This window comes from Phasianus colchicus, chromosome 1 (assembly GCF_987193195.1).
Source record: "Phasianus colchicus chromosome 1, bPhaCol1.hap1.1, whole genome shotgun sequence".
Lineage (NCBI taxonomy): Eukaryota > Metazoa > Chordata > Aves > Galliformes > Phasianidae > Phasianus > Phasianus colchicus.
Genome location: NC_143436.1, coordinates 49675260 through 49701774, shown reverse-complemented (window position 1 = coordinate 49701774; position 26515 = coordinate 49675260). Strand labels below are relative to the sequence as shown.

General features: G+C 37.7%; 1 protein-coding gene and 1 long non-coding RNA gene across 4 annotated transcripts in view; one reads left to right on the top strand and one right to left on the bottom strand.

The window, feature by feature from the left end:
• LOC149919589 (uncharacterized) overlaps nucleotides 1-26515 on the top strand; it is a 39907-nt gene that overhangs the window by 3686 nt on the left and 9706 nt on the right. Inside the window, exon 4 of one of the 3 annotated variants that reach the window (XR_016466955.1) lies at nucleotides 2116-4178. The exons of 1 other annotated variant lie outside the window; for it this stretch is intronic. This is a non-coding gene — a long non-coding RNA (uncharacterized LOC149919589). Of the gene's footprint in view, nucleotides 1-1830; nucleotides 4179-26515 lie in introns of those variants that run through there. One more of the 3 variants, XR_016466953.1, reaches the window with a different exon arrangement.
• Nucleotides 5609-26515, bottom strand: part of IFT56 (intraflagellar transport 56) — a 46045-nt gene continuing 25138 nt past the window's right edge. Inside the window, exons 13-19 of the mRNA XM_031600330.2 lie at nucleotides 22157-22245; nucleotides 16802-16885; nucleotides 15184-15253; nucleotides 11442-11548; nucleotides 7850-7983; nucleotides 6427-6561; nucleotides 5609-6346 (exon numbers count right to left, since the gene is read on the bottom strand). Of these exons, the coding sequence (XP_031456190.1) occupies nucleotides 6450-6561; nucleotides 7850-7983; nucleotides 11442-11548; nucleotides 15184-15253; nucleotides 16802-16885; nucleotides 22157-22245 (596 nt within the window). The 3' untranslated portion in view covers nucleotides 5609-6346; nucleotides 6427-6449. The remainder of the gene's footprint in view (nucleotides 6347-6426; nucleotides 6562-7849; nucleotides 7984-11441; nucleotides 11549-15183; nucleotides 15254-16801; nucleotides 16886-22156; nucleotides 22246-26515) is intronic.

Here is a 26515-nt window from a genome sequence, read left to right as displayed (position 1 = left end):
AAAGCAGCAGTAATACTGTTTAATGAAGTAAAAGGCTCTGGAAATAATTCCCAGCAATAGGAAAGCTAATGTGCCATAGATTTGCTCTTCCAAGAGCTGACCTTGGATGAGACAAATACCCTCACAGTGCCCACAGAAGTGGACTCAGTCAGACCACAGGCAGCCTGATCTTGCCCACTCACCTGCGTTGCATTTTCCTGTTTTCGTGAAATATTATCAGAAAATGTTTTATTTATAAAACACTGTAATATATAAATATTGTAAAACGTTGTTTTAAAAGTATTGTCCATGTATAGGAGACAGCTATCAATCAGAGTTCACTCTCCCAAAAAACAGAATGACACATTCTCTGTAGATCACAAAGCAACCTTCTAGGAATTGTTTGACATAAGCAGTAATATTTGGCTGTGACCGTGGAGGATTTTTTTCTTCTCTAGTTTCTTCTTTGGCTTTCAGACTGATTTTACAAAATTTCCAACATCCTCACCACCTCTTTTGGTGCCTCTCAGCACTTTGGAAACTGCTTTGCCTTACATCAAATTCTACATCTAAATAAGTGCACATTATTGCAGACAGCTGAGGATGATTGCATAAACAAATTACCACATTTTTAACATTCATACAAGAAGTATTCTTTGCATGCATGGTTCAGCATTTTCATACTTCCATGATTTTATTTCCAAGCCAAATTGCATTCAAAAAGCAAAGCACATATTCATCCGCGGGAATTAACAACATACCAAGCTTGCAGTTTCAACACAAAGCTGCTTTTGAGTTGCCACAGCATTAAAAATAGCATCTGAAAAATTACTTGTGAAAAGTGATTTTCCATACATGAATAATTTAAACGGACAAATGGAATTTTATTAAAGTCTGTTTTCTTACCACCTCAAGCTGTATTTTGTGAAGATGTGTGAAATTTAAGGACTCTTTAGAATATTAGGACAACGGCAATAGCAGTGAGAAGTTTAAGATCAGAGCAGCAGCTACATACCAGAAATGCTTGTGAAAACAAGCTACATTTCAAACGTCATTTTCCTGGCCTTAACAGTATTCCTCCTTCCGCTGATAAGTAATTATACAGTCAGATGTAACTTACGCTGAGTACTTATCTGACTACTTTGTCATGGTTTTAAGAGATTTTAAAGTTACTTCTCAGTGTCATACTCATTTGGAGTTATCCATAGGACTTAGCATATTTCACAAATCAGAACAAACATTGAATGTTCCCTGGAAGTAGGGCAAGGCAAGCAGTGTTCAGAGGTGGGGTGAGGGGAGGAGGAGATACATGGAAAGCTTTATGACTATGCTGTAAGTCACATGGTAGCGGCTCAACGGAAAGGGAAAACACTTGATAGGGAAGGAGAACATGCAGAAATGAAAAGTGGATGCGGCAGCAGGACCTGTTTGAGAACAGCTAGTTGAATTGAGTGCAAAATCATGTAAAACTGGCCTTGAAAATGGTTTTGCTCTGATCTGAAAACAGCTCTTCTGACTTTAAGTAGTGGGGAAAACCACGATAGTTTTTATATAACTAAATTATTCCCAGTCTGTTTAGTAATGACTCAAGTTCAGAACTTGTGACCTCATGAATGAGTCACACAAAAGTATGATTTAACTTATAGAATACTATTACTATGATAACCATCAATAACAGGAATATGCCTGACAGTTTAAGACCTGGTATAACAGATTTTGTAATTTAATTTTTCTGAAGTTTTCTTTGAAAAAGCTATCACATATAGATTGATATTAATGAGAAATATTTAAGTCATGTTAAATAAATTATTTGACTGGCTTGAAAAAGACATTGTGCTTCATCACATAAAGGCTAACCACGTAATGGCCTCAACCTGAGTGTACACCCGCTGGTGAGAGGCAAGAAGATTACCAGCAGCTTTGAAGCAGACGTGCATAATGATCCCACTGTTCTTAAGAAACAAAAAATCAGCTAAGAAATTCAGAGCTGTAGCATTACAATGTGGAATGTGACTATTGGAACTGAAGCATGCTTCTTTTCTGGATGACTTAAGCTATCTCTACGTTATTACATGTATTATTAGAATGTTATTGCATACCGTGTAATTTTGCATTCTTGTGTGTGGTTTTTCACAGAATTGACCACTTGAAAGTTGCTTACTGTGATCAAGGAACAGATGATGAGGTCTGAGGCTCATCACTCTTCTGTGGTTACGGGGCAGCTTAGGTGTGGTTTGAGGACTCCAAAACAGGCATAAAACTCCTAGATCCATACAAGTTCGGCTTGGAGATGATGACATAGGCACTATGCCACTTTTCAGTTAAGATTTAGCTGTATCTGAGAAGTGCTCAATCTATCCTGTACAATATTTTGACAGGAAATATGCTATGTTCCAGTTCTTGAAGAGTTAGTTGTAAAAGCATTTTAAAGACCATTACTTATTTCACTATATTTGTTATATTTAATTATCTTGAAGAATAATGTGGAACAGCTAGGCACAATAGTGTACAAATATGATCTGAAGCAGAAGTTCTCTTTTTACTTGAAGAATAAACTGAGTTTTCTCAAAAGTCAAAGCTTTTACAAAAGATAGACTTTTATTTTCAAATCCATAAATAGATGGTAGTATAATTCAACAATTAAGTAAGTCCTATAGGGAATTTAGGATCTGACCATTGCCCAAAGATGTCAAATACCTGCTTTACCTGTTCAAAATGGAAACAAAACTTTAGTACCTACAAAACTCAGAAGGAAGACTTTTTTGTGGTTGAGTGCAAAGAAAATGATAATATCTTTCAAATTCTTCATGCAGCCTTAACCAATGGGACTCGGTATCTATCAGCTTTTCTAGAATGCTGTAAAATTAGTGTAACAAAGAATGAATGGGAGGATACGTGACTAATGGCATGAATCTTTTACAAGTTTAGCTGTGCAGCAGCTATACAAAAGCAATTCAGGCATTACTAATGTCATGTCACTCATTTAAAAGAATACAGTAATACACTATCAGCAAGGCATACCCTAAGTGAGTGGAGAAGACTAATATGGCAAAAAAGTGTGAATACAGTTTTTGAGTACAATTTAGGAGAATAGTGAACAGCAGTATGAAAGAACATATTTAATATCTTATCCAGTGATAACGTAAGTGCCACAACACCACTTAAAAAAAGTGCACCGAAACCACTTAAAAAAAAAAAAAAAAGTTGACAAACTGCCAGTTTTCCAGGCTGGAAAATAGCCTTAAAAATTATTTTAATATATTTTTTTAATCACTTGACCACCACCCCTATACAGCCTCCAGCCTACAATTGGTCAGTTAAAGACAGGGCTGATCTCCCTACCTGCAGGCAAGCTAGACATGCTCACTATGTGTTTTCTCAAGACGCTTCTATCTTTTTTAGTCATTGCACTGAGATTAAGAGTTCCTCCACTCAGTCACTTTAGCAGTTTCAAGGGTGGTTATCCTGAATTAGATGAAAATACGTATTTGCTATATTCAAGGATACACAAGTACAAAAACTTGTACAAAGGTTAGTTCTTAGCAACATCGCTGGCAGATACTTTCATGGAAAGTCAAGTTATGGGATTCAGTACAAGGATTAGCAGATGAAATTTACTACCATGAGGATGTTGTGATATAACCCAGCAGCAGCTCAGGGACCTATATAGAACTAGCAAGCAGTGAAGAATGCGTGTGCATAGGCAGGGAAACTGGTAAGTTTAATGGGTCAGTAACAAGTGAACATTAAATTGAAAACAGCTGTTTTCAGATTTCAGATAAAGTAGCTGAAGAGTGACTAAGTCAAAAAGAAATGGTTGCATCATTAGAATTACAAGGAAGAATGTGGAAAATACAGCTATTTCTTTGTACTCTCGGTAACCATCCCATTATGGAAAATATGATATAGAGAGCAGGCAGAAGGTACAGCATTAGCAATCATAGCATTAACAACAGAGAAAAACAAAACATTGCAACTGCTTTCAGTTGGGCGCTGACCCATTCCTAATAAATAAAGATTATGATCATAAGCTTGATAATACCTCAACACTTACGCCAGTAACATCCAAGTATTCTACAGGGGAGGACAGCTGTGCTTTTTATTACTGCAGTGTAGTTATAGAGGGTTGCTGGGCGTCAGTCAGTGGGGAGTTGGTTGGTGGGTAGTTGTGTTGTTGCTAGGTGTGGGTTTTCAGGTAGAGAGTAATTGCACTGTGGCTATATATATATATATATATAAAACTTGTACATATATATATATTGTTATAATTACATTTTTGTTTCCATTTTCCTTTTCTGTCCTAGTAAATAGCTTTTATCTCATCTCACAAGTTCTATTTTGTTTCCAGTTATCCCACTTGGGAGGCAATGAGCACAGGGCCACGTGGTGTTTGTTGTTTTGCACATCTCCCTTTGCTCCCAGCTTTCCTATTTAGTGACTCCTTAAATTCCTACAGTTCAGGGAAGTTCTCTCTGGGCAGAGATCAAGTTCTGCTGACTACCAGAGAAACAGCTTTAGAAGTTTTCCATTCTCTTTCTGTATCAACTGAGGCAACTTCTATCACATTTTTGTTCTTGAACATACTTCTTTGGTAAACAAAACATCAATATTTCAGCATTTCTTCTGCATTTTAGTAGTACCTACATTTCTGTTCCATTACTAGTACTTTTAAGTGCTAGGACAATACCTTAATGTATTGTCCTATTTTGTCACCACACAAGGCAAAAGCCTGCAGTCCCCAGTTCCTTACAACTTAAATGATAAATATTATCAGTCAATAAAATGTACTGTGCTAAAAAACACATTATTTAGCATATTAAATATGACTTTATAACTATAGTGAACAAAGGCAACATTTTCAAAAACTTCTCCACTGATCAGAGAATTTTAAATGAGTCCCTGAGCCCATATGCAACAATGCCAACGCACTTCCTCCACAAGTTTCATCCAACACGTAAAATGGTCTGCAATGGATTTGGATGCTCTTCAGCTCTCCTGCAGGTTAACCTTCAATAAAGGGATTAATTAGATGCATTTAACATCTGTTACAAAGCCACCAACATGATTTTTTGAAGTTTTGTACAAGACTTAAAGTAGTGTTCCTGATCTGTTAATTAAATCAGGAGGGAAGACAAAAATGCCTTTTCCAAGTGAAATGTGTTTTGTAACTGCTTTCAGGGAAAATACTTCATGCTCTTTTCACACCTTCTCTTTTGATCAGTGTATTGTTGCCACAGCCCTTGTGAAAGCCTCTATTATTGCTTATCTATTCTCTAGATTCCAAGTAAATGCAAATAACCACAATGATCAGTGTATTTCCAGATACCTGAATGATGATAACCACAGTTTTTGCTTTAAGTGGTAAAAGACACTGATGTTATATGGCCAAGAACCATGTATGTTTCATAGAAACCCAGCTTCCTAATTTTCAGCTTCGAAATCAGGGCCGAGGCCACTGGCTTGCCTTTGAATGACTACTGAACATACATTTAACAAACAGACATAGATCTATCCTTTTCCACAGCTAAATGAATATTCTATTTGAATTCCTTCAGCATGAAGCGACACAGACCGACATTCAACTGTAGATTCAATTAAGAGCTTTAATCAAAGCACAGAGATGCATCCAGACTCCCCTCCCTCCAAAAAAAAGATACAAAAATACTTCAGAAGTATTTTACACATTTACAAATTGTAAATTTTACTTTTACAAATAATATACAAATGTTTTTCACTGCAAACCATATAATATATTTCTGTGTTACAACTATTGTCTTCTTTTAGAATCATGTGTCCTGAACTGTTCTCCTCAGAACACATTATAGTACTTACCTCAAAAGCATAGTAAATTTATTTGCAACTAGGGTAGTAAGTGCTGAAGAAAATTATTCAGAAGATTCAGCTCTGGTTCTTTTGAACATCAACAAAGCAAGATTAAACACTCAGGTCAGTCAAACCTTCATGCACTGAAATTGATGCTATCATCATGCTTTGTTACTAACCTAGAGAACAAATAAGCCAATCTGAATCTCAGCGTTTGGGACTGATTAACCTTCATCTTCAGAATTAGTGTTAAGAGAGATAACAGCTCTTTCAGATATAAGTAAAAGAGACGATTTATCCAGAAAAGGACAGTGTTCAGAATGTAGTTTGTATTTTTACCCTAAGCAGGTAGTATATAGAACTCTTTACATAGAAAAAAATATCAATAATGCTTTAATGAACAAAAACAAACAAAACAAAACAAAACAAACAAAAAAAAAACACAAAACCAAACAAAATAAAACCCAAAATTGCTGGCTGTTTCGCAGTCTCATTGAACGACACTGTTGCTCAGCTTGGTCAACCTGCTTCACTTCTGAAAGTCCTGCAAAGAAGGAAATACTCAGAATGCATGGAAGAAACCAAACCCCACGTATTACAGTCACACAGAAAACAGTAACTGACCCTGCTCATTTTGTGACACTGGCTTAGACAGGGACTCGGTTCTCTTTGGCCCACTTTTTCATGATGCGGATAATGTATTCCACTTGAGAATTACCAGTGCTTCTCAGGAGATGCAGTACTTCCCGCAGAGTCTCTCTACAAAGGTGAAAAGCAAAAATTTGAATGCGGGTAAGAATAAACTGATAAAATAAACAAGCACTCATGTCCAAACTATTTTGTATAAGGTGGTTTGTAGGCAGAGAGATCCATTTATCTGCAGAGAAACAGGCAAAAATGCACAATAGTTTAGATACTAAGGGAAAAAAAAACAAAGTCTTGTATGCAGTTGCAACAGGGAGAGATTTTTCATATATAAATCCCTACTCTTAGAAAATAGTTCTCCAGAAGAAAACAAAGCATTTTTCTTTAATGCTACTTACTTGCTAGTCTGAGTATGGCAACATCTAGTTTAATGCTACCAAAGCACCTTACAACTTACTAATATGTAAATAGCATGGAAACAAACACTACCAATAGGACAAACTGGTATGAAACTGCAGTTTGCAGTTTGCTAGCTACTTTACAACAAGAACTTGTGTGCATAAAGTTAAACAGGCAAGCTCTGTATATTCTCCTGCATCTATTGCAGCACTTGCCAAAAGGACACCTGAATGGTGTACTGGTTAATGAGATTATTCCAGCACAGAAGGAAATACAAGGAATTGTAGAAGCCAAGATACACACCTTCCAGTCATGTACAAAATGGCAACTTTGGCCAGGGGAGAATGGCCATCTGGCAACACTGCAGAATATTCACATGGGAACAGTTCTTAAGTACAGCCTCACTGCTCTCTCTCTTTCTTCCATTCAGTGAAATGGACCAAAAGCAAAATCATCAGTAACACAGATTGTTTCCTTTAAGCTTTCATCAAATTAGTATCTTTGACTGTCAGTTTTCAGAAAGTAAAGTTTAGCAAATTTTAGCAGTCTCTCACTTAGTCATTGTTTAGAGAAACCACATCCTTCCTCAGGTGCTGACTAACTGCTCTCTTATTTCTGTTCTATGAACCTTAAACTGTCATGGGACAGTTTTCCATTCTTAGGCCATCAACACAAAACGAGGACTTTTCTCTCAGGACACAAATATATTACATTTATAACTTAGCTCTTACTATTATAATGACCAGTATACTTTGGTTGCCTGCAATTAGGCATCCACTGATAAGACATTCTCTACCACATATTTTCTAACTGTTGTTGTGGAAGATGCAATTCAAATTGAACACTGTATATGGTATATGGAGCCACTGGCCAGAGTTTCTATTCTCCAACAGGTCAGTAAGTATTTGGGAGAAATAACTGCTCCCAAAACTAAGATTAAGATTTTAGCTTATAGCTAATTGGAAATAGGAAAATTGCAAAAAAAAAAAAAAAGAACACTTACTTTGCTTCTCGGCCAGCTAAGATCATTTGAAAGACACCAACACAAGCACCTCTCTTGCCTTCCCAGTATTCAGGATTACTGTCCAGTCTCTCCAGGACATCAAATGCTTTGGCTGCATAGTAAAACTGACGCATCTGCACAAGAAGAGAATCACTGCATATTCCTGACTATATGACCATTTTTCAGAAGAGATTTAAAACTTTTGAGTTCAGCTTTCTGAAATCAACAGTAAGCCATAGAAGCAATGTACTATTCTTCCATTTTTCTTTTGGCAGCAAGTGACAGAACAGGTACATTTCAGTTGTATATACGGAAATTGATGGTATTAACATTACTGCTACATGTCTTTGAAAATATAGACAAATTGTACTGTGAACTTCTATTAATTGGCTATGATCAGCACTGTTATTCTTTCGATCATATACATTTAACAAAAGCTAACAGAACTTCTTACCCACTTTTACTTTTCTCTTCCAAATCAGCATTAACTTTAAAGTATAAGTTGCCCTATATATAGTAATATCTACTGTACCAAAGTCCTTGATACAACATCAACTCAAATTAGAATAACAGAATCATTAAGATTGAAAAAGACCTCTAAATTAATCAAGTCCAACCACCACTAGTCCAAAATAGTCCTAATATTTTAAAACACAACCTGTTTTTCTCACACAGAGATGGTCACAGAGGTGGATCTATATGTGTTTTGGGTTAAACTCAGAGCTAAATTTTACATTTCACTGTTACAATACAGTATGAATTAAGGTTTGATGATTCTATACAAGAAAATTTTCTTAAGCATAGGAAAACTGACTATGTAGCCTATTTTTTCTGCCTTAGACTCTCTACTTGTAAGTTGGAACAAGAAGCAAGTTGATTTATAAGTCAATAATAAAGGAGCGATTGCAGTCATTGCAGCTTGTCAAGTCATTGTAACTCATTTGAGCCTTATCTATGACTGTGAATATTTTTCAGTTTAGCAAGCCAGAGTAGCAATGTTGTTTGTGGCTAGCATCTTCCAAGAGGAGAACATGGAAGATAAACAGAGTACAACCTCCCATCCTTGGTGGCTGGAAGTTACATTGGAATACTTAGAGAAGTATAGGTACTGCAGAATGAGTAATAATTCCCTCTTCTTCAGGCGTATGGTAATGTTAACCACAGGTGACTGGCAAGCACTTAAATGAATGGGAATAAAGATAGTGAGTATAAACAGACATCTCAGCTCAGAATACACTGAATAGTGATCTCTCTGAAGTGGCATCTGATGTAGTTCCATTAGGCCGATACCAATTTAAAATCCTATTTCTACCTCACATAAAAGCAAGAATTGCTTCAATTCTTCCAAATTCTGTGTTGCTTCCTATATGAATGGATAAAATGTTATATTCCATGAAAAATAAGCTAGAAATTAGCCAGAAGTCTTGCATGCTAGATTCCTCAAGCAATTGCTATCAAAACAGGCAGCAGTCGGGCGTCTAGCTATATCTAGTCTCACATAGCTGTTAGCCTTGCTAAACCATATTCTTTCAGCATTCCGTTGAATGAAGCCTTGCATGACTGCTTAAGTTACAGCTATGATGCTGTTTGCAGGCCAACTTCCAGTATAATATGATATTTCAGAAACAACTGGAGAACGTTACATAAATTCAACAATATATTGCAATTGCCAATTAGTGGGAGAAGTGGACACAGCTAATATTATAGAAAGACAAGTTATACTGCATTAATTACATAGCCTTTGAAATGAAATTCCTTGGTCATCTGTGGCCATATGTAGCCATAAATACCCTGAAAAAATTTAGGCAATTTTTAGAAGCTCTAGGTAAATCCAAAACATGGAGCTGCCTCTCCTATAGTACACAATATGGTTTTGAGAAGAATTTAGTAGAAATAATCAACTGATAAAAGTGAGACTCAATAAGGACTAAAGACAAATTTTACGTAAGATATGATTGTCAACTTGCTTTGATAAATTGCAGCCAGGGGAGATACCAGAGGTGACAGCCACCTGTTTGAGCAAAAAAGAGCAGATTGTGCCTGACCAATCTGGTGGCCTTCTATGACGGAGTGACAGCACTGGTAGACAAAAGAAGGGAACTGATGTATCCCTGTCTTGGTCTTTGACAAGGTCCCATACCACAAGGCCAAGTGCAAAGTGCAGATGCTCAGAAGGTTGGAACATCTCTCTTATGAAGAAAGGTTGAGGAAGATGGCTTGTTTAGCCTGGAGAAGAGAAAGATCCATGGACACCTCACTGTGGCTTTTCAGTACTTGAGGGGAACTTAGAAGCAGGAGGGAGACTGACTTTTTACATGGTCTGATAGCAATAGGACAGGGGGAATGGCTTTTAACTAAAAGAGGGGAGATTTAGGTTAGGAGTTAGGCAGAAGTTCTTTACTCAGAGAGTGGGGAGGCACTGGCACAGGCTGCCCAGAGAAGCTGAGCGTGTCCCATCCCTGGAAGCATTCAAGGCCAGGCTGGATGGTGTCCTGGGCAGCCTGAGCTGGTGGGTAGCAGCCTGCCCAGAACTAGAACAGCTAGGTTGGAATAAGATAATCTTTACGGTCTCTTCTATCTAAGCCATTCTATGGCGAATGAAATACTTAAAAGATGTGTTAAGAGAGGATCCTTTTCATTTTAGAGGAATGCTTTCAAGATCACAAGGTAGATTTTCTGATTTACAGTTAGGATTTTGAGAAACGTTACTTTGTCAGATGAAACAAAACTGCAAAAAAGAATGTTATAGAGAGTATGCAGGTATTGTTGCTTTTTGGAAAGCTTGGGTGAACTGAGAATTTTTGAGAGGTTTTCAACAAGACTCAGTTCACTGTCCTCTATGACGGCAAGTTTGGTCACTGTATTTCTAATAAGCCTACACTGATAGCAGCTAACTCTTGTTCACTCACTTAAATTAGGAGTCTTCATTGAACCAATTCCTCAAGAATTGCATCTGTTTTGCTTTTCTCACATCTGCCTTAAAGCAGTGAACTATTCTGTTTTCCAATCACAGATCATTTTTTCTTTCTTCTATAGTACCACTTACAACCCTCTCAAACCAGCAGGTCTTTACATCTCTACATTTATCCTACAGACAAAGCTCACATTTTCTATTACACATTTTGCAGAACAGGATCAAACCTGAATCCGAGCTAAGTCTCCTTGTGTAGAAACACCATCTGAAGAATTAGATATTAGGAACTGAGACAGAATTGTAATCAGCTTCCCATGTTCTCTTCACTACTAACATAGCATTTTATGAACTAGAAAGTGTGGAATAAACTACTGTTATCAATAGATCATGTAGTAGTTTGTTGGTATTTTAGTTACTGGATTATCTACCAAGAAGACCCATAGGTTAAAATGCTGACCAAGCCTTGCCAATTTATCTATATTAATAACCATACCCCTATTATAAGTGGAAATTCAATACTAATGACAAAGATGAGAAGAATTAATAATAATAATAATAAAGGCTGTTAATGCAATTGCCTAATTGCTGTACACTAAATTCCAAAGCATCCAGATGCAAAATCATGGAAAAGCTCTGATCCAACTTTCGTTTTGTTTTGTTTTTTAAAAGAAGACTCACTTTGTAGCAATCATTTGCAATGAGCTGCAATAGGTTAAAGGACTCCCCTGAGGTCTCCATCTTCAGATAGAGCTTCCAGGCCAACTGTGGTTTCTTATTCATAATATCTGTAATAATGACAAAAACTTGGGATCATTAAAAGAATATGCCATGCACAATACTCAGTGAAAAGGTGGAATAAATGTTTCTGAACTTCATTCTCAATGTAAATGCATGCCTTGCCCTGTAAGCATGAAGTTGGGAAAGGAAATGCATCCTTATCTTCTGATAACAGCAATTCATCAGAGAACACTAATAATTATGGAATATACATCTCACTTTGTATTTCACAGGTATGGCAACAAGTATAGCTCGTATGATTTCAGAAGTGAATAAGCAATAAAACAGAAAGTATTATAGAAGGTTTTTATGCAGGACAATTAACTGGGCAATCAATTTAGATGGTGAAATTTAGGATTTTGTGTTCTTATGCATATAAAGATTTTAATTGGTGCTGAAATAAGGTCTTTGATAATTGGTGCCCACCTCAATCTAAACAATGAATTCTACACACTACACTTGATCTTAGCCAAAAGGCCGCTCTCCATCATATTTGAGAAGTCGTGGCTGTCAGGTGTGGTCCCAGATGACTGGAGGAAGGGTCACGTCACTCCCATTTACAAGAAAGGGAGCAGGGAGGATCCCGGGAACTACAGGTTGGTGAGTCGTACCTCTGTGCCTGGGAAGATCATGGAACAGACCATCCTGGATGACATGCTTGATCACATGAGGAAAGGGCGTGTGATCCGTGACAGCCAGCATGGCTTCACCAGAGGAAGGTCATGCTTGACCAATCTGGTGGCCTTTTATGATGGAGTGATGGCATCAGTGGACAAGGGAAAGGTGATCAATGTCATGTACCTGGATTTGAGCAAGGCCTTTGACATGGTCCCCCACCACATCCTTATCTGCAAATTGGAGGGGTGTGGATTTGATGGCTGGGCCACTTGATGGATACGAAATTGGTTAAAAGGCCACAGACAGCGGGTGGTCATCAATGGCTCTGTGTCCAGGTGGAGGCCAGTAATGAGGGGCGTCCCCCAGGGGTCTGTCTTGGGACCGGTGCTCTTTAACATCTTTATCAATGACATCGATGACGTAATTGAGTGCACCCTCAGCAAGTTTGCTGACGACACCAAGCTGAGTGGTGCAGTCAACACGGTTGAAGGACGGGATGCCATTCAGAGGGACCTCGAGAGGCTAGAAAGGTGGGCCCGGGTGAACCTGATGAGGTTCAACACGGCAAAGTGCAGAGTTTTGCACTTGGGCTACATGAATCCCAGGCATCCCTACAGACTGGAAGGAGCGGGCCTTGAGAGCAGCCCTGTGGAGAAGGACCTGGTGGTCTTGGTAGATGAAAAACTTAATATGAGCCAGCAGTGTGCCCTTGCGGCTCGGAAGGCAAATGGTGTCCTGGGCTCCATCAAAAGAGGGGTGATCAGCAGGGACAGGGAGGTGATTGTTCCCCTCTACTCTGCTCTTGTGAGGCCCCATCTGGAGTACTGCATCCAAGTGTGGAGCCCCCAGTACAAAAAAGAAAGGGAACTGTTGGAGAGGGTCCAGAGGAGGGCCACAAAGATGATCAGGGGACTGGAGCACCTCCCCTGTGAGGACAGGCTGAGGGAGCTGGGATTGTTCAGCCTGGAGAAAAGAAGGCTGCGGGGTGATCTCATTGCAGCCTTTCAGTACCTAAAGGGAGCCTACAAACAGGAGGGGAATCAACTCTTTGAAAGGGTTGATAACTGCAGGACGAGGGGAAACAGTTTTAAGTTGAGGGAGGGGAGACTTAGGTTGGATGTCAGGGGGAAATTCTTTACAGAGAGAGTGGTGAGGTACTGGAACAGGCTGCCCAGAGAGGTTGTGGATGCCCTGTCCCTGGAGGTGTTCAAGGCCAGATTAGATGGGGCCATGGGCAGCCTGGTCTAGCATTAGGTGGGAAGGTTGGCGGCCCTGCATATGGCAGGAGATTCATGATGCTTGAGGTCCCTTCCAACCCTGGCAATTCTGTGATTCTGTGAATGAATTCCCATGGTTCATGGAAAACCAAAGGACTGGTAGAATAAAATAAAAGCTCTTATGTCCTACAGGCATAATAAAACATTATGCATCTACTAGAAAAAAATGTGTCCAAATTCCTGAGATTTCATCCTACTTTTAAATTTTAATTTATGACTGGGAATTTTCATTGGCTTTCAAGCATAACTGTTCATACACAATTTGAAATAAAAGAAACCAAATCTTCCATTTCAGCTAGTGAAAATGTCTATTAGCACATTTGAATATAGAATTCTAAAAATTGATTTTATGAAGATAAGGACCATGCTGTTAATGTGAGGCTTATATTATTACTTCTAGACACGTTCAAGTACTAGGAGAAAAGAAAAGGAAGTATTTCTTTCTTTTTTGTGTCTTATCAGCTACTCACAGAGTAGACGGTGCTTGTATATGGAGAACTGTCATGCTTTTTCAAAAGAGGGACTGTTTAGCTTTTCATATTTGTTCCCACTGTGCCAATACATATGTTGCAGTAGAATGAGTAGGAATCATCAACAATAAACAGCCAATATAAAAACACAGGATGTTCTTATTTAGGAAGCAGTATAAAGTTTCACCAGCTCTGGATAACATAGGCAACAGCAAACAGCCAGGACATAATTTCCACATACAAACTCATCTACCTGGAGAAATGGACTACCGTGCTCATTCAATGGCTTTTTACCTCCTCTTCAGGAAGAATTTGATGTAAATGGAGCAACAACCTCAAACAAAAAAAATTACTGTCTAGCTTCTAAAAAAGATGCATCTTTAGTGCTTTCTTTCCTTTGGAGATATTTCAGGATTAAATTGTGTATGACTCAAGACCTAATCATATTCTGACATAAATGAATTAGAATGCTCTGTAATTTCCTTTCAGCTTTTATCCAGAAGGATATAATAGTAATTTATAAACTTGACACAAAAAGATCAGTATACTTAACAATGAACAGTTCCTTCTGCAAAAAATTCTAGAAACTGTTTGGAATGAAAAATGAAAATTTAAAGATAGTTACAAAGAATATAGCGCCTCTACTGAAACTTCGGGAGGAATTCAGAATGCTGAGGCACACCTGAGAATAAATAGCAACTTTTATGAAACTGCCAGAAAATTTATAATTGATATTATAGTGTTAATTCTACCTCTTGTAGAAAAGCTTGTGTATTCAGAGTACTGCACTTCCAGAGGTATGTCAAAGAACTACTGTAGCACAAAATCAAAGGGATGAACAGTCTACTGAACAAGCATGAATTCCCTTAGCCATGGGAGTACTCTCAATAAAACTGGAATTGTACAGACCCTTGTGTCTGACCCAGTATTGCTGCTTCTATTTTATGTTTTACTCTGAACATTTTAAAGTTTTAATCCAGTCTTTCAAGACAGGAAATCCTCACTCAAGCAACTGAGTAGACAACTGAGAAGAAAAATGTTTGCTGGTTAGGACAAAACTGCATGGATGGAACCACAACAGCATTGAAGCTGTAACTGCTTAGTGAAGCCAGACATATGAAAGGTGCAATAACCACCCACGCTATAATGAGTGCACAATCAGCTTTTCACTTTTAAAGTCCTGAATCCACCTACAACATTACATTCAGAGGAAAGCGGATTGCCAAGACTGATGCAATAGAGGAGGATCTGTATTCTGTTGAGAGTAAAGTGACTCACAGCAGCGAGCCAGCCAGCTAAGGTAAACAAAATCATTCTTTATCTTCTCACTCTGGATCAAAAGGAACACCTGAAGGAAGAAGGAAAATAAAAGATTATATATATGCATTTACTTTTAAACAAACACAAAGCAGATCTGCCTAGTTTCAACATGCAGGTAAGGCTTAAGCCATGCAACAATGGCTTCATGAGAAGACTCTGAGTTTGCAACTGTAGTGCAGGGGCATATTGCTATGTTGGGTAGGTGGAGGACTGAAATAGTGCAATGCTTATCAAGGGACTGCTGCAGCTTCAAAATGCCAAGCTGTGCAGAGGGTGTGGACTACTCTGAACAAGTGCCAGTAAGTGGCCATGAAACTCAAAGAGCACAAAGGAACACTGGGCCTGTGGGAAAAAGTATTTGGAACTTGTTTGTTTAGAAAGCAATGCATGCAATTTAATTAGCATTATCCTGAAATACCAGAAGTTTCACTATATATATGAGACTTTCTTCCCCATATGTGTCAGAGTTCATTTTAGGTGAGCAAGAAGCCTTTTCTTACCCTTTTGGTTTCAGTAAGGTTCTGAGGCAAAACATTAGTCTTTTGTAACTTACTGTGCAAACACAGGCTTATTACATTCTGCATCTAAAGGGGTGTGTGTGGGAGAAGTGATGCATTTTAAGATGTACTCTGGCTTTATTCACAGAAAAAAACAAACAAACAAAAAAAACCCAACTATATATGCCTCTTTGCAGTTGTATCTGTGACTATACTTAGGATGCTTTGGGGAAAAAAAAAAAAATCAAAATATCTTTAAAGGAACAGATGTATGTACCGAAATTGTGAGTTCCACAGAAATAAAGAGCTCTGTTGTGAAGAGACTCAAAGAGTTAGAAAAAATTAGAAAGGAGAAAACCAAAAACCAAACCAAAACAAAACCTGTATGATTCACTCCAGACTATTTGTTTTATTTTTTCTAGTTTGTATTCTGATAGCCTTGTGGAAAACATAGCTTCCATTTTCATAATAGCTATTTGCTTCTGCATATTTTAGCTGTAATTAAATTTCTACTGCACATAGACAAAAAAAATGCTCTTTGTAGAAGTTAATCTCTTCCAGCTGTATCTGGATGCTGCTGAATAAGATAGTGAGCACTTCCTCTTCTCCTCCCACATCTCCCCAAGGAAGAAAATGTTTTTTTGTTGTTGTTGCATGCTTTTTTTTTTTTTTTTTAACACAAATTTCTAGGGACACCTAGCAGCTCTTAACTATACAGTGTCTTTTACTCAGCATGCTTTTATCAAGAACAATAGGACTGCCTGAGATCCCAGACAAAGTGTAGGAAATCTGATTAAGAAGGCAGACTTTGATCAATTAGGGAGAGCTGCAAGCGCTCTTGTGACGCACCACAAGCAGCATGACTCTCCGTACACCTCGTATTACAAGATTAGCAAGATAATCTTTTCTGAATAGTGTTCACTGTGAGTTTCAGTTCCTTTATGAATGTTCCACACAGTCTAATTATTTTCAACCAAAATTAAGATGTAGATGAAAAAAAAAAGAAGAAAAAAAGGAAGAAAACAGGAGTATGAGGGAAGCATTTTTATTGTCGTTTTTTAAAGAAAGTAAAAACATACCTCTTCAGCTTCACTAAAAAGGCCCATGGAAGCTTTGGCTTGGGCGTAGTTGAAGTTAAAAGTGTCATCATTGTAAAAGTAACTCTGGAAAAAAAAAAGCCACACAGAAAGAAAGAAAAAAACTCAAATGGTGTAATAAGATTAAAAATAACATCCCACCCAACTCTGAGTCAACAACAATCAAGAACAACGGGAAGGAAAAAGAAAAACCCACATTATGAACATACGACATTTATAAGCAGTGGGTAGAAAATTATGGACTGGATTTCCATCCTATATTTGTGACTACAAACACAGCCAGAACATTCCACAGTATTAACCATGAGATATCTGGAAAATACTCCATGCTCTAAATTGCAGTGGCAGCTTTTATGGGTGTAATTTTCACTTTGGTCATGTGAAGACATGCTGTGCTGCCATGGTTCTTTCACCTCCCAAACACTTACTTCACCACGAGAGCAGTAAATAGGTAGCTGACTCCCTAAAGGCTTACAGAGATGAACAGTTTGTTTTTCCAAGACTACTCAAGAAGTTCAACAAGACATCCTGTGGATCTGGTTATGTGACAGATGCTAATCTGAAACACTGGATCACATGAAAGAGGTGGAGCTGCAGTGCCGGGCTGTAGCCAGAGACCATACGTTGTAATAGGGCTTTCCTAAGCTCAAGACTTGCTTACAGGGCACCCTTCTCTTAGTGCGATACTAAGCTCTTCTCTCCTGTGATATCAGACAGGACACACTTGGTTAATGAGAGATCAGGTTGATTTGGCTGCATCTCTTCTGAAACGCTGCATGGGCCAAAGCAGGAAATAAAATTCTAGATACAGATTAGCCTGATGTTTGGATTTGACCCAAATAGCTTAGATTTGATCATAGTCAGATGTCCAGATTAAAGTATAATTAAAATGACCAAAGTTAGCTGAGGATATTCTGCATTCAGTACTGTCACCAGGCTGCCTCACAGGCAGATCTGGTACAGGTAAACTGGATCACAATACCATAGCAACAAGCATGAATGAGACTGGATCTCTGCCAAGCAGAGGTACAGTGCTTGTGAAAGAACCTAGGAAAAAATGAGGATGGTTTATCCAGTGTCCATAGTTATCACAAGGAAAGCTTTCTGGGTACACAATAGCAAATTGCATGGAAAAATAATGTTTTTCCTTATATAGCATCTATAAGAGAAACAGCGTCTATTAGGAAGATTGATTTTTAACTACCTTTGGTTTTTGCTCCCCCATTAAGAGTGAGGAGGAAGTGAAAAGCACAGCTAGGTCTGTATAAAGATATGTAAAGCAAGGGACAAGACCCTTTGCCAGGGCTCTCTTCTTTCATAATGTAGAGATGCTTGAGGAATCTCATCCCTTCCCTGTCACAGGCAGTCACAAAGACCCAACCCACCCACATATATCTAGCCACCACCTTGAGAGAAGAGGTGAGAAGTTGTCAGCAGTTTCCAGATGTCTAGCTTTCATCTAAGTAATCTATGCTAAGGTCCAAAGGAGTTGGCAAATACAGCAAGCTATGTGAAAGCACGAGGATGAACCAACTGGGGGAATCTCAAACTAAGTCTGTGCAAACATTTCAGTACCCTTAGGGTGAATTAACTGGTTTCACCAAATGAGAATTACAACACTTCACTGTATTCTTCCTCAATGATAGTTTTGTGTGAATCAGCACAAGTCTCAGGTTAAGCAAAGCTGGTAAGCAAGATACTGGTTTTACTGCATGAATAGCTCCTTCTGTTCAAATACCCTCAATTGTATTTTTGAATTAAATCTGAAAAGAAGGTCTGTCAGCAACCAAACTCAAAAACTGTAGTTCTATCCTGGCACTATTAATGCCACAGACCAGAACTGCTGCAAAAACAAGACCCGTTTTGCAAGATATTCAGGGCAGCTACATGTGTTTTTTTTCAGTCACTGGACTTCACTCTTCTGTGGTCTTTTTACTGGCCTTCAGCCTTTGCATTAAGCTGTACTTTGAGCGACATTTATTTCAGTGAGATGCTCAGATACTCAGTTGAACAACGAAGCATTCGTTGTGGCCAGAACTCAGCTGAGCTTGAATTATCTTGTCTTCTCAGATGATCTTCAGTGCTATGTCATTCCCAGAGCAGCTGGTCATACATTTATAATAAGTGTCCTTTGAAACATTCTCATGCCTTAAGGTTTTTAATCAATCATAGATGAAGGTGGTATTTCCTGTAACTATGATGCAGACATGTCTTCAGAGAGTGCACAGCTCTACATAAAGAGTTGCAGAGATTGTACTGAAGTTTATTTCTGTCAATGAGAAAACACAAAGGTGACTGAAAAGCCACCTAATCCTGCTCTGTAAAATGATACAGGAAGAACTACTTGCATTCCCATGGCCTAACTAAATCTGACCAGTGGCTAGATTCTGCTAGAATTGATGAGTATCATCTACCCTCAAATGGACCATGCAAGGAAAGCAGTAGTAGGCAGAAGACATCTGTCCTTAGTCCTTGCTTTTTATCAGCAGCATTATGTCTCAGAGTGCCAGTATCTATAAACGCCTCCAAGAATTTAACAGATACATTTTTTACTAGGCTTGATCATTTTGATACAATCTATAAAACCTTCCAAAAACTTGCAACTCAAGGATGAGCCATGACAATAAGTTTGATAAACCATGTGCTTTAAGGGACAAAATTAATTTGCTTAGAAAAGATGTTGTGAGTTTACTGTAATTCCAGCAAGCCATATATTGTTTTCAATACAAATCAAATATAGGTTTCAAATCTACCTGGTTTATTCTAATCTTCATTTTTATCACTTCAGTTTCTTACCAATCTTCATTATGACTAATTTTAGTTTCTTACATTTCTATAGCAAATAATACCTATCTTCTAAATCTCTTAAGACAGTATTTCAATTTCTAAGAATTCTCTTAATTACTTTTCTTTCTGTATTGCAGGTCCCATATTTCAAATATTTCAAATAAGAGTAAACCATATGCAACTATTCAATGAAATGCACTGAATACAATGCATCAATTGTTTTTCTATTGACCTTTCTTTAGTTAGCTTAATATTTTGTTTAATTCTTATAACACATTCCCTTTACAACCGTGAAAACTGAGGGAATGCTAAGAAAGGCTATCTTTGCCTAAAAATGTGTCAGAACAGGTATATGGTTAAAAATAGGCATGTACAACACTGTTTGCTGTATGTGGAATATACTGCTGTACATTCCTCTGATGATTGATTCTGGCAAACTACTATTATGAATGGAAAAGTTCAGTTGCAAACAAAGATCCACTTACATATAACATGTAACAGTAGTGTTCATACTTTCAGTGGAACAGCTAATTTAAAACAAAAAACAAACCAATATTCTATTCTTCCTTTTTTTCCCCTTCAGACTTTCTTTCCAACTTTTTCCACGCTATTTTCCTTTATACTCTCACAAACAGAACTGTCTCACCAAATCTCCTCAGTTTAGGACTTCTCTTATCTCATGACTTTGTCCTATCCATTCATCACTCTATTGCCCACTTCCACCCTCTTAATTTCTGTTTAGTGTCTTGCTCACTTCTGACACTTTCCTTCACAAATGCTAACCACACTTTACTTTTCAATATTAATGATTACTCCTTTTGCATCCCCAGATGCTAGTATACTCTCTCTTTTCTAAGCTTTTCCATATACATTGGCAGTGATGATTAATCTTATTTAACTTTGGCCTTTCCGGGTTAGAACTAGTTGTTCAAAAGCTATGCATATCTTTGGGGTGACTCATTCAATTTAAGACAACTGTAAGAAATACACGAGATGAATTCTCCTCTTAAAATTGTCGTATGTCCCTATTGGCTATATGCTGCCACAAGATGATCAGTTTTAACTGGAAGTCTAACTCTTGGATGGCGCAAGTTAAGTAAAACAGATCTCACTGCTAGTTTCTACTGCTTCTTTTCTTCAATTAAATACACACTTCAGTTTAGGGTAATAGGTATCTTTTCATCCTACTATAGTGGATGCCATTCCAGTTGCTACAGCCACTTGGGATTTCATCATTGGCCTCTCCCCGATATAGTTTAAAAACATTACACTTATGTCATACTTCACCTGTGCTTTGGCATGATTACAACCACACGCATATTCCTTAGGTCTCCCCTCCCATAGAACATCATAGCTCTCTTCCCATCTATCTCCCACATTGTTTCTTTTCAGATTCTCATTTCTCTTCTTATCTAATACAGATTTTTTACTACTCTTGTATACAATCACTGGAACAAGATTGCGATCCGGGGAGATCTCATTGTGGCCTTCCAGTACTTGAAGGGAACATATAAACAGGAGGGAGAACGGCTGTTTACAAGAATGAATTGTGATAGGACAAGGGGGAATGCTTTTAAACTGAGGCAGAAAAGGTTTAGGTTAGATATTAGGAGGAAGTTTTTCACACAGAGGGTGGTGACGCATTGGAACAGGTTGCCCAAGGAGGTTATGGATGCCCCATCCCTGAAAGCATTCAAGGCCAGGCTGGATGTGGCTCTGGGCAGCCTGGTCTGGTGGTTGGTGACCCTGCATATAGCAGGGGGTTGAAACTAGATGATCATTGTGGTCCTTTTCAACCCAGGCCATTCTATGATTCTGTGATGATTCTATGATCAGACTACAACCTATCTCTGGATCCTCACATCTGATTTATAAGTAAACAACTGTAAGTTACAGTCATTTCAATCCATTGAATGCAGGAGATGTGACAGCATTGCATTTTGGTAACTGTAAACTCCTCTCACTTTGAAAAATGCAATACTACCTATAGGACACCACTCAGATTGCTTCTGTAAAAACAGCACTCTTAGCTTTCTGCTTTGGTAATACTGCCCTATCTTAACCCATCAGTGACTGCTTTCTCTTTAAAATTTAAGCTTTATTACTTCCATGATCCTTCTTGTCTTATCTTCCTTACACACTCACGCTCATCATACTTGTGTTCCCAGTTCTTAACTAATGACAAAAATCTCCATCACTCATTTGATAAATATTTAAACAAGTATTTGTTTTTTAGTTCCACACTGCTACAAATTAGTTAATTGTCTTTCTTTAGCTATCTTTCTCCTCTCTTGTGATGCCACCAGAAAGTCTGATACTGATTAAATTGCAGGTTGAGACCATCATGTCCACCATGCTGCACAATGCTACCTTATGAACTGCTCCCATACATTTGGATCCATTTCCTGTATTGACCAACTATGTAGCACTGTTGTTCCTGTGTTTCTATTATGTTTCTTTATCTTCTTCTGTCTCACACAGTATAGCATAATTCCGTAGGTAGTGACTCTACGTATTATAGTACTACCAGTGCTACATAATAATACTAACCTTGACTGAGTTGAGGTAAATCAGGACGTTAGCAAACTGTCTAAGAAGAAAGAAGCAGGAGGCCATGCACTGTCTCCCTGGAATGGTATCTGAAATCCAAAAGAGAAACACAGATTAGTAGACTTTAAAAATTATGTGGTAATGGAGGTCACTGCCAAGATTGCTGGCAGCTATGAAGGCAACTAACTTCTAAAAATAATGTAACTTGCCTTTTCAGGCAAAGGAGTACACTGGAGGTTAGAAAAGCTATTAGATCATCTTGTCAACTTTCTCTACAGCATATAATAACTATCACAAGATTGTATTCAACAGCACATTCTACAGAAATAAATTGCTCAAGTAATAGGACTTTTTCCATGACAAAATCTATGCAGCATTATTTTACCATGAATTATTCTTAGGAATAATTATTTTAGGAAACAACATTTGATACAAAGTCTGAGTTTGTTATTCTGACCTCATACTCTTTTGCTTTAGAATTACACTCTTCAGTTATCCCAGACAAAGCAGCTCTATATATTCTGATTTTAGTTCCAGTAAGAGAGCAAACTTCAGACACCAAAAACATTACCGAAAAGTTTCAATACATGCACAAGTTAAAATATAGTATGAATGTTATTTTTCATGCAGTTGGGTTACTACATTGCTCACAAGTGATAATGTCATAAATAAGTTAGGCAGATAAGCGCAAATGAGTGCCAGTAGGATCTTTTTTTAAGAGTTTACTAGGACAATTTTTTTTCCTTAGACTCAGCCAGCAAAGAGTGGTCAGAGATGGATGGATCCAAGTAGCAGCCATGAAGGCAATATTCCAAGGTCGTTAGAGAGCATGCTGTTCTGTAGTGGTTGGTGAAGTGACAGAAACTAAGATCCTAAGATTACCAACAGCCCTGAAGTAATTGATCTTTCAGGTTAGTTATCATCAATCCATCCACACTAGAAAATTGTATCTGAAGAACAATACTTTGACTGCACCACAGCACTAAACACAGCATTCCACTAGAATTCCACTGTAAATTTTGCTTTCTGAGGTGAGGTACTAATTATTGCTAGAAAGCATTATAAAAGATCTCAGAATGTATTGCAAAGGAAAGCAAAATATTCTTATTTTTTATTTTGTTGCACGAGGAGATAGTGGGCTTGGATGTCTTGTCATTTCCATAAAGAGACAGTAATCCCTATCAATGGCTGAACGACATCCCTCAGTTCTCCAATTTAAGGAAATCATTTAGTTATTTAAACAGTGTTCATCTGGGAGCAGAAACTGGCCCGTAAACTTATCAGCCCTTTTTCATGTGCAGGCATACATACTGTGATAAATATATGCCTGGGCAGAACATTAAGAGAAACACTTTTTCCTCAGTGTCTATCTACTTTTTTTTTCTTTGTAATGAGAATGAAAGTACCTCAAGAATGCACTTTTTCCTGTCGCACTCAAATTCTGAGGCTCAAATTCTCAGTAATTTAAATAAAATCCAAGAAAATGCGAATGAACATTGAAAGACTTAAAACTGTGAATATATTTTCCACTAAAAAGGAGTTAATAGAACCATGCATTTTTTTTCCCCATATATGGGAGATGTCTAAGTTTTAGTGTCTAGTCTCATATCCACACTGTGGCAAGAAATTCTATTATCCCAGCACACTATCCCCCATATGCTTGTAATGAAAAAACAAACAAACAAAACCCAAACAAGTAAAAGACTACACCAAGCCCAGAAGAAATACTTCCTTCTTTCCACTTAACAGCAGAGGTGCCTGCCTTGGTTGTAAGAGGACCATAGAAAACAAATGGGGTGCTGTTCTCCATTGTGTCAGCAGTGTAAATAGGGTAGTTGGTAAGACTTATGTTCAGCACCACAAACACTGTATTTAATGGAAATTTTAATGCTCATTTACTTTCACTAATATTCCTCTCTCACATTTTTCTCCTTAAATTATCTCAGATATATGATCTTGGTTCTGTTTTCTATCAAGTTGAGACACTGCAATTAGATCACTTAGAGCATGGGAATTACCTGCAAAAATCTAGTTACATCCCCTTTCATTATGGCAATTCTATTTCAGGAGTCACTCAGGATTACAAATTCTTTATTAAATAGTAAAATAGAGCTGCTGTTCTGGGTGTTATTTATTGTATCTAACAATCAAGTACTGACTGCTATGCTTTAAGTGCTTCCTGATTTTTTGCTTTTGGATGTCTCCACTCCTCTTATATTACATAACTTCTCATAAATCTAAGAATTTTATCTCACATTGAAAAGGACTCTGCCTGCTCTGTTTCTCAAACCTCTGTGTCACAAATGTAATTAAAAATAACAGATTCAATTGCTGACTTCAAATGACCATGCAAATACGCAACACTGTATTCTTCATAAACTAACTTTTTAGTGCTTTTCTCTTCATCTAGTCATGGAATTTCTACAGTTAATGAGAGCAACTCAGAAACACAGGAAGTTGTTTTGAGAAAATATTCCACATAGAATCGTAAAATCGCCAAGGTTGGAAAAAACCTCTAAGATCATCCAGCCCAACTGACCACTATCACCAATATTTTCCACTAAACCATGTTCCTCAGTACAACATCTAAACGTTCTCTGAATATCTCCAGAGTTGTTGACTCCACCACCTCTCTGGGCAGCCCATTCCAGTGCCTGACCACTCTTTTGGAGAATTAGTCCTTCCTGACTTGAATCCTCCCTGGCACAACTGTGCAACTTCAGGCCATTCCCTGTAGTCCTACTGCTAGTTACATGGGAGAAAAGGCCAACCTCTGCCTCACCACAAATCTTTGCTTCAGTACATTCATTTTTTGATAATCCAAGCAAAAAGTCAAGAGCTTTGCAGGTCCAATTCCAAGAAAAGAAAAAGCACAGGATTTCCTCACTGTAATCAGCACAATCTTTGTAGTCTGCAAAGCAGCTAAGTAACTTGATAAAGATCTTAAACAGACTATCTGGTGGTTCTAACTCTTTGCTAGATTGGCAGTGGGAAGTGCTGAAGTGTGACATGTATGCTTGAATAGCCTGGCTGGCTAGACGCCCAAGTGTACAAGCAGGTGACAATTCTGTTCTCCATTTCAAAATGCAGCTAGACAAAGGCAGCATATTAAAAATGACCAAAATATACAACGTAATGGTTAATATGCTAAGTAACATAAGATCATAAAAATGATTATATTGGATGGATTCCAAAGTCTGTCTCATTCGGTAGCTTGTGTAGTAGGAATATATGACTATAGAAAGAATATGTTCTGATTTCACATACAACATATGATTTGGTAAACAATGCTACTTCCTTTGAAGCTTTTCCCAACTTCCAGCAATCTGCTCTGACAGACTTCCTAGCTGCAACCAAAGATTTTGCAACAGCCAATGTACTTTTCTTTTATGATGTTCTTCATACCTTTTAGTTCTTGCAAGATTCAGTATCTAAGAAGTTGTCTTATGTGAAAAAGCAATTTGTGCTGCTTGTTTTTAACTATCTTGCTGATGATTTATTTCAATGCTCTTTAGGCTTTGGATGGCAGAGTAACTAATTTTTTTCTATACATCTTTGCTATGGATTTACAATGTTCTGTATCACGAGCGTAATAAACTCAGTCATCACTTTTGCAGGCTCTGCACCCTCTTATTTTATCTCTCCTTGTTCAACAATCTGTCCCCTTTCTTTTATCCTTGTTGGGCTTATGTATACTTTCTTGTTCTACCATACTGATTGGAAATGTAAGAATCAGAATTGCAGACAATATTCAAGAAAGGGAACTACAACTGTGTACAATTACACAGTAATTATTTCTATTTTGTTCTCCCTTTCCTCATCAGTTCCTAAGAGTCTCTTCAGCTTTTCTAGTGCTTCTTACAATTTTGAAAACATAGTTAAAGCTCTTATCCACAATAAGTAATACTTAGTATTTATCAAAGCTAAATTTAATTTGCATATTACTACCCAGCTTCATATATTCTTCCACAGCTTTTATCATTGTGGAAGCTCCTGCTATGAGTAATTTTGTCCCACTGGCAAACCTAGTCATGTCTTTGTTTGTCTCCTACAGCTAATTAATTATGAATATGAACCCTTTATTTAGAAAGAAAAAAGGTTCTTTCAAGTGTTCTTATCAGGTTTGTTTTATCCTTTTCACTGCTACTTCTCATTTGAAACAGAAAACTTGTAGTGAAATGTTACGTAGCTTCCCTTCTTGAAATTTAGTACTGGAGAAATACTTGAGGTTTTTGTTAGCAAATGCATTTTGAATATAATTATACTCAGATTACTATAACAGAATTGAATTTTGATCATAGTATTTCAAATCAAGTTCTATATAATAATCTCTGTATTGGTCAGGAATCACCTGTTCAT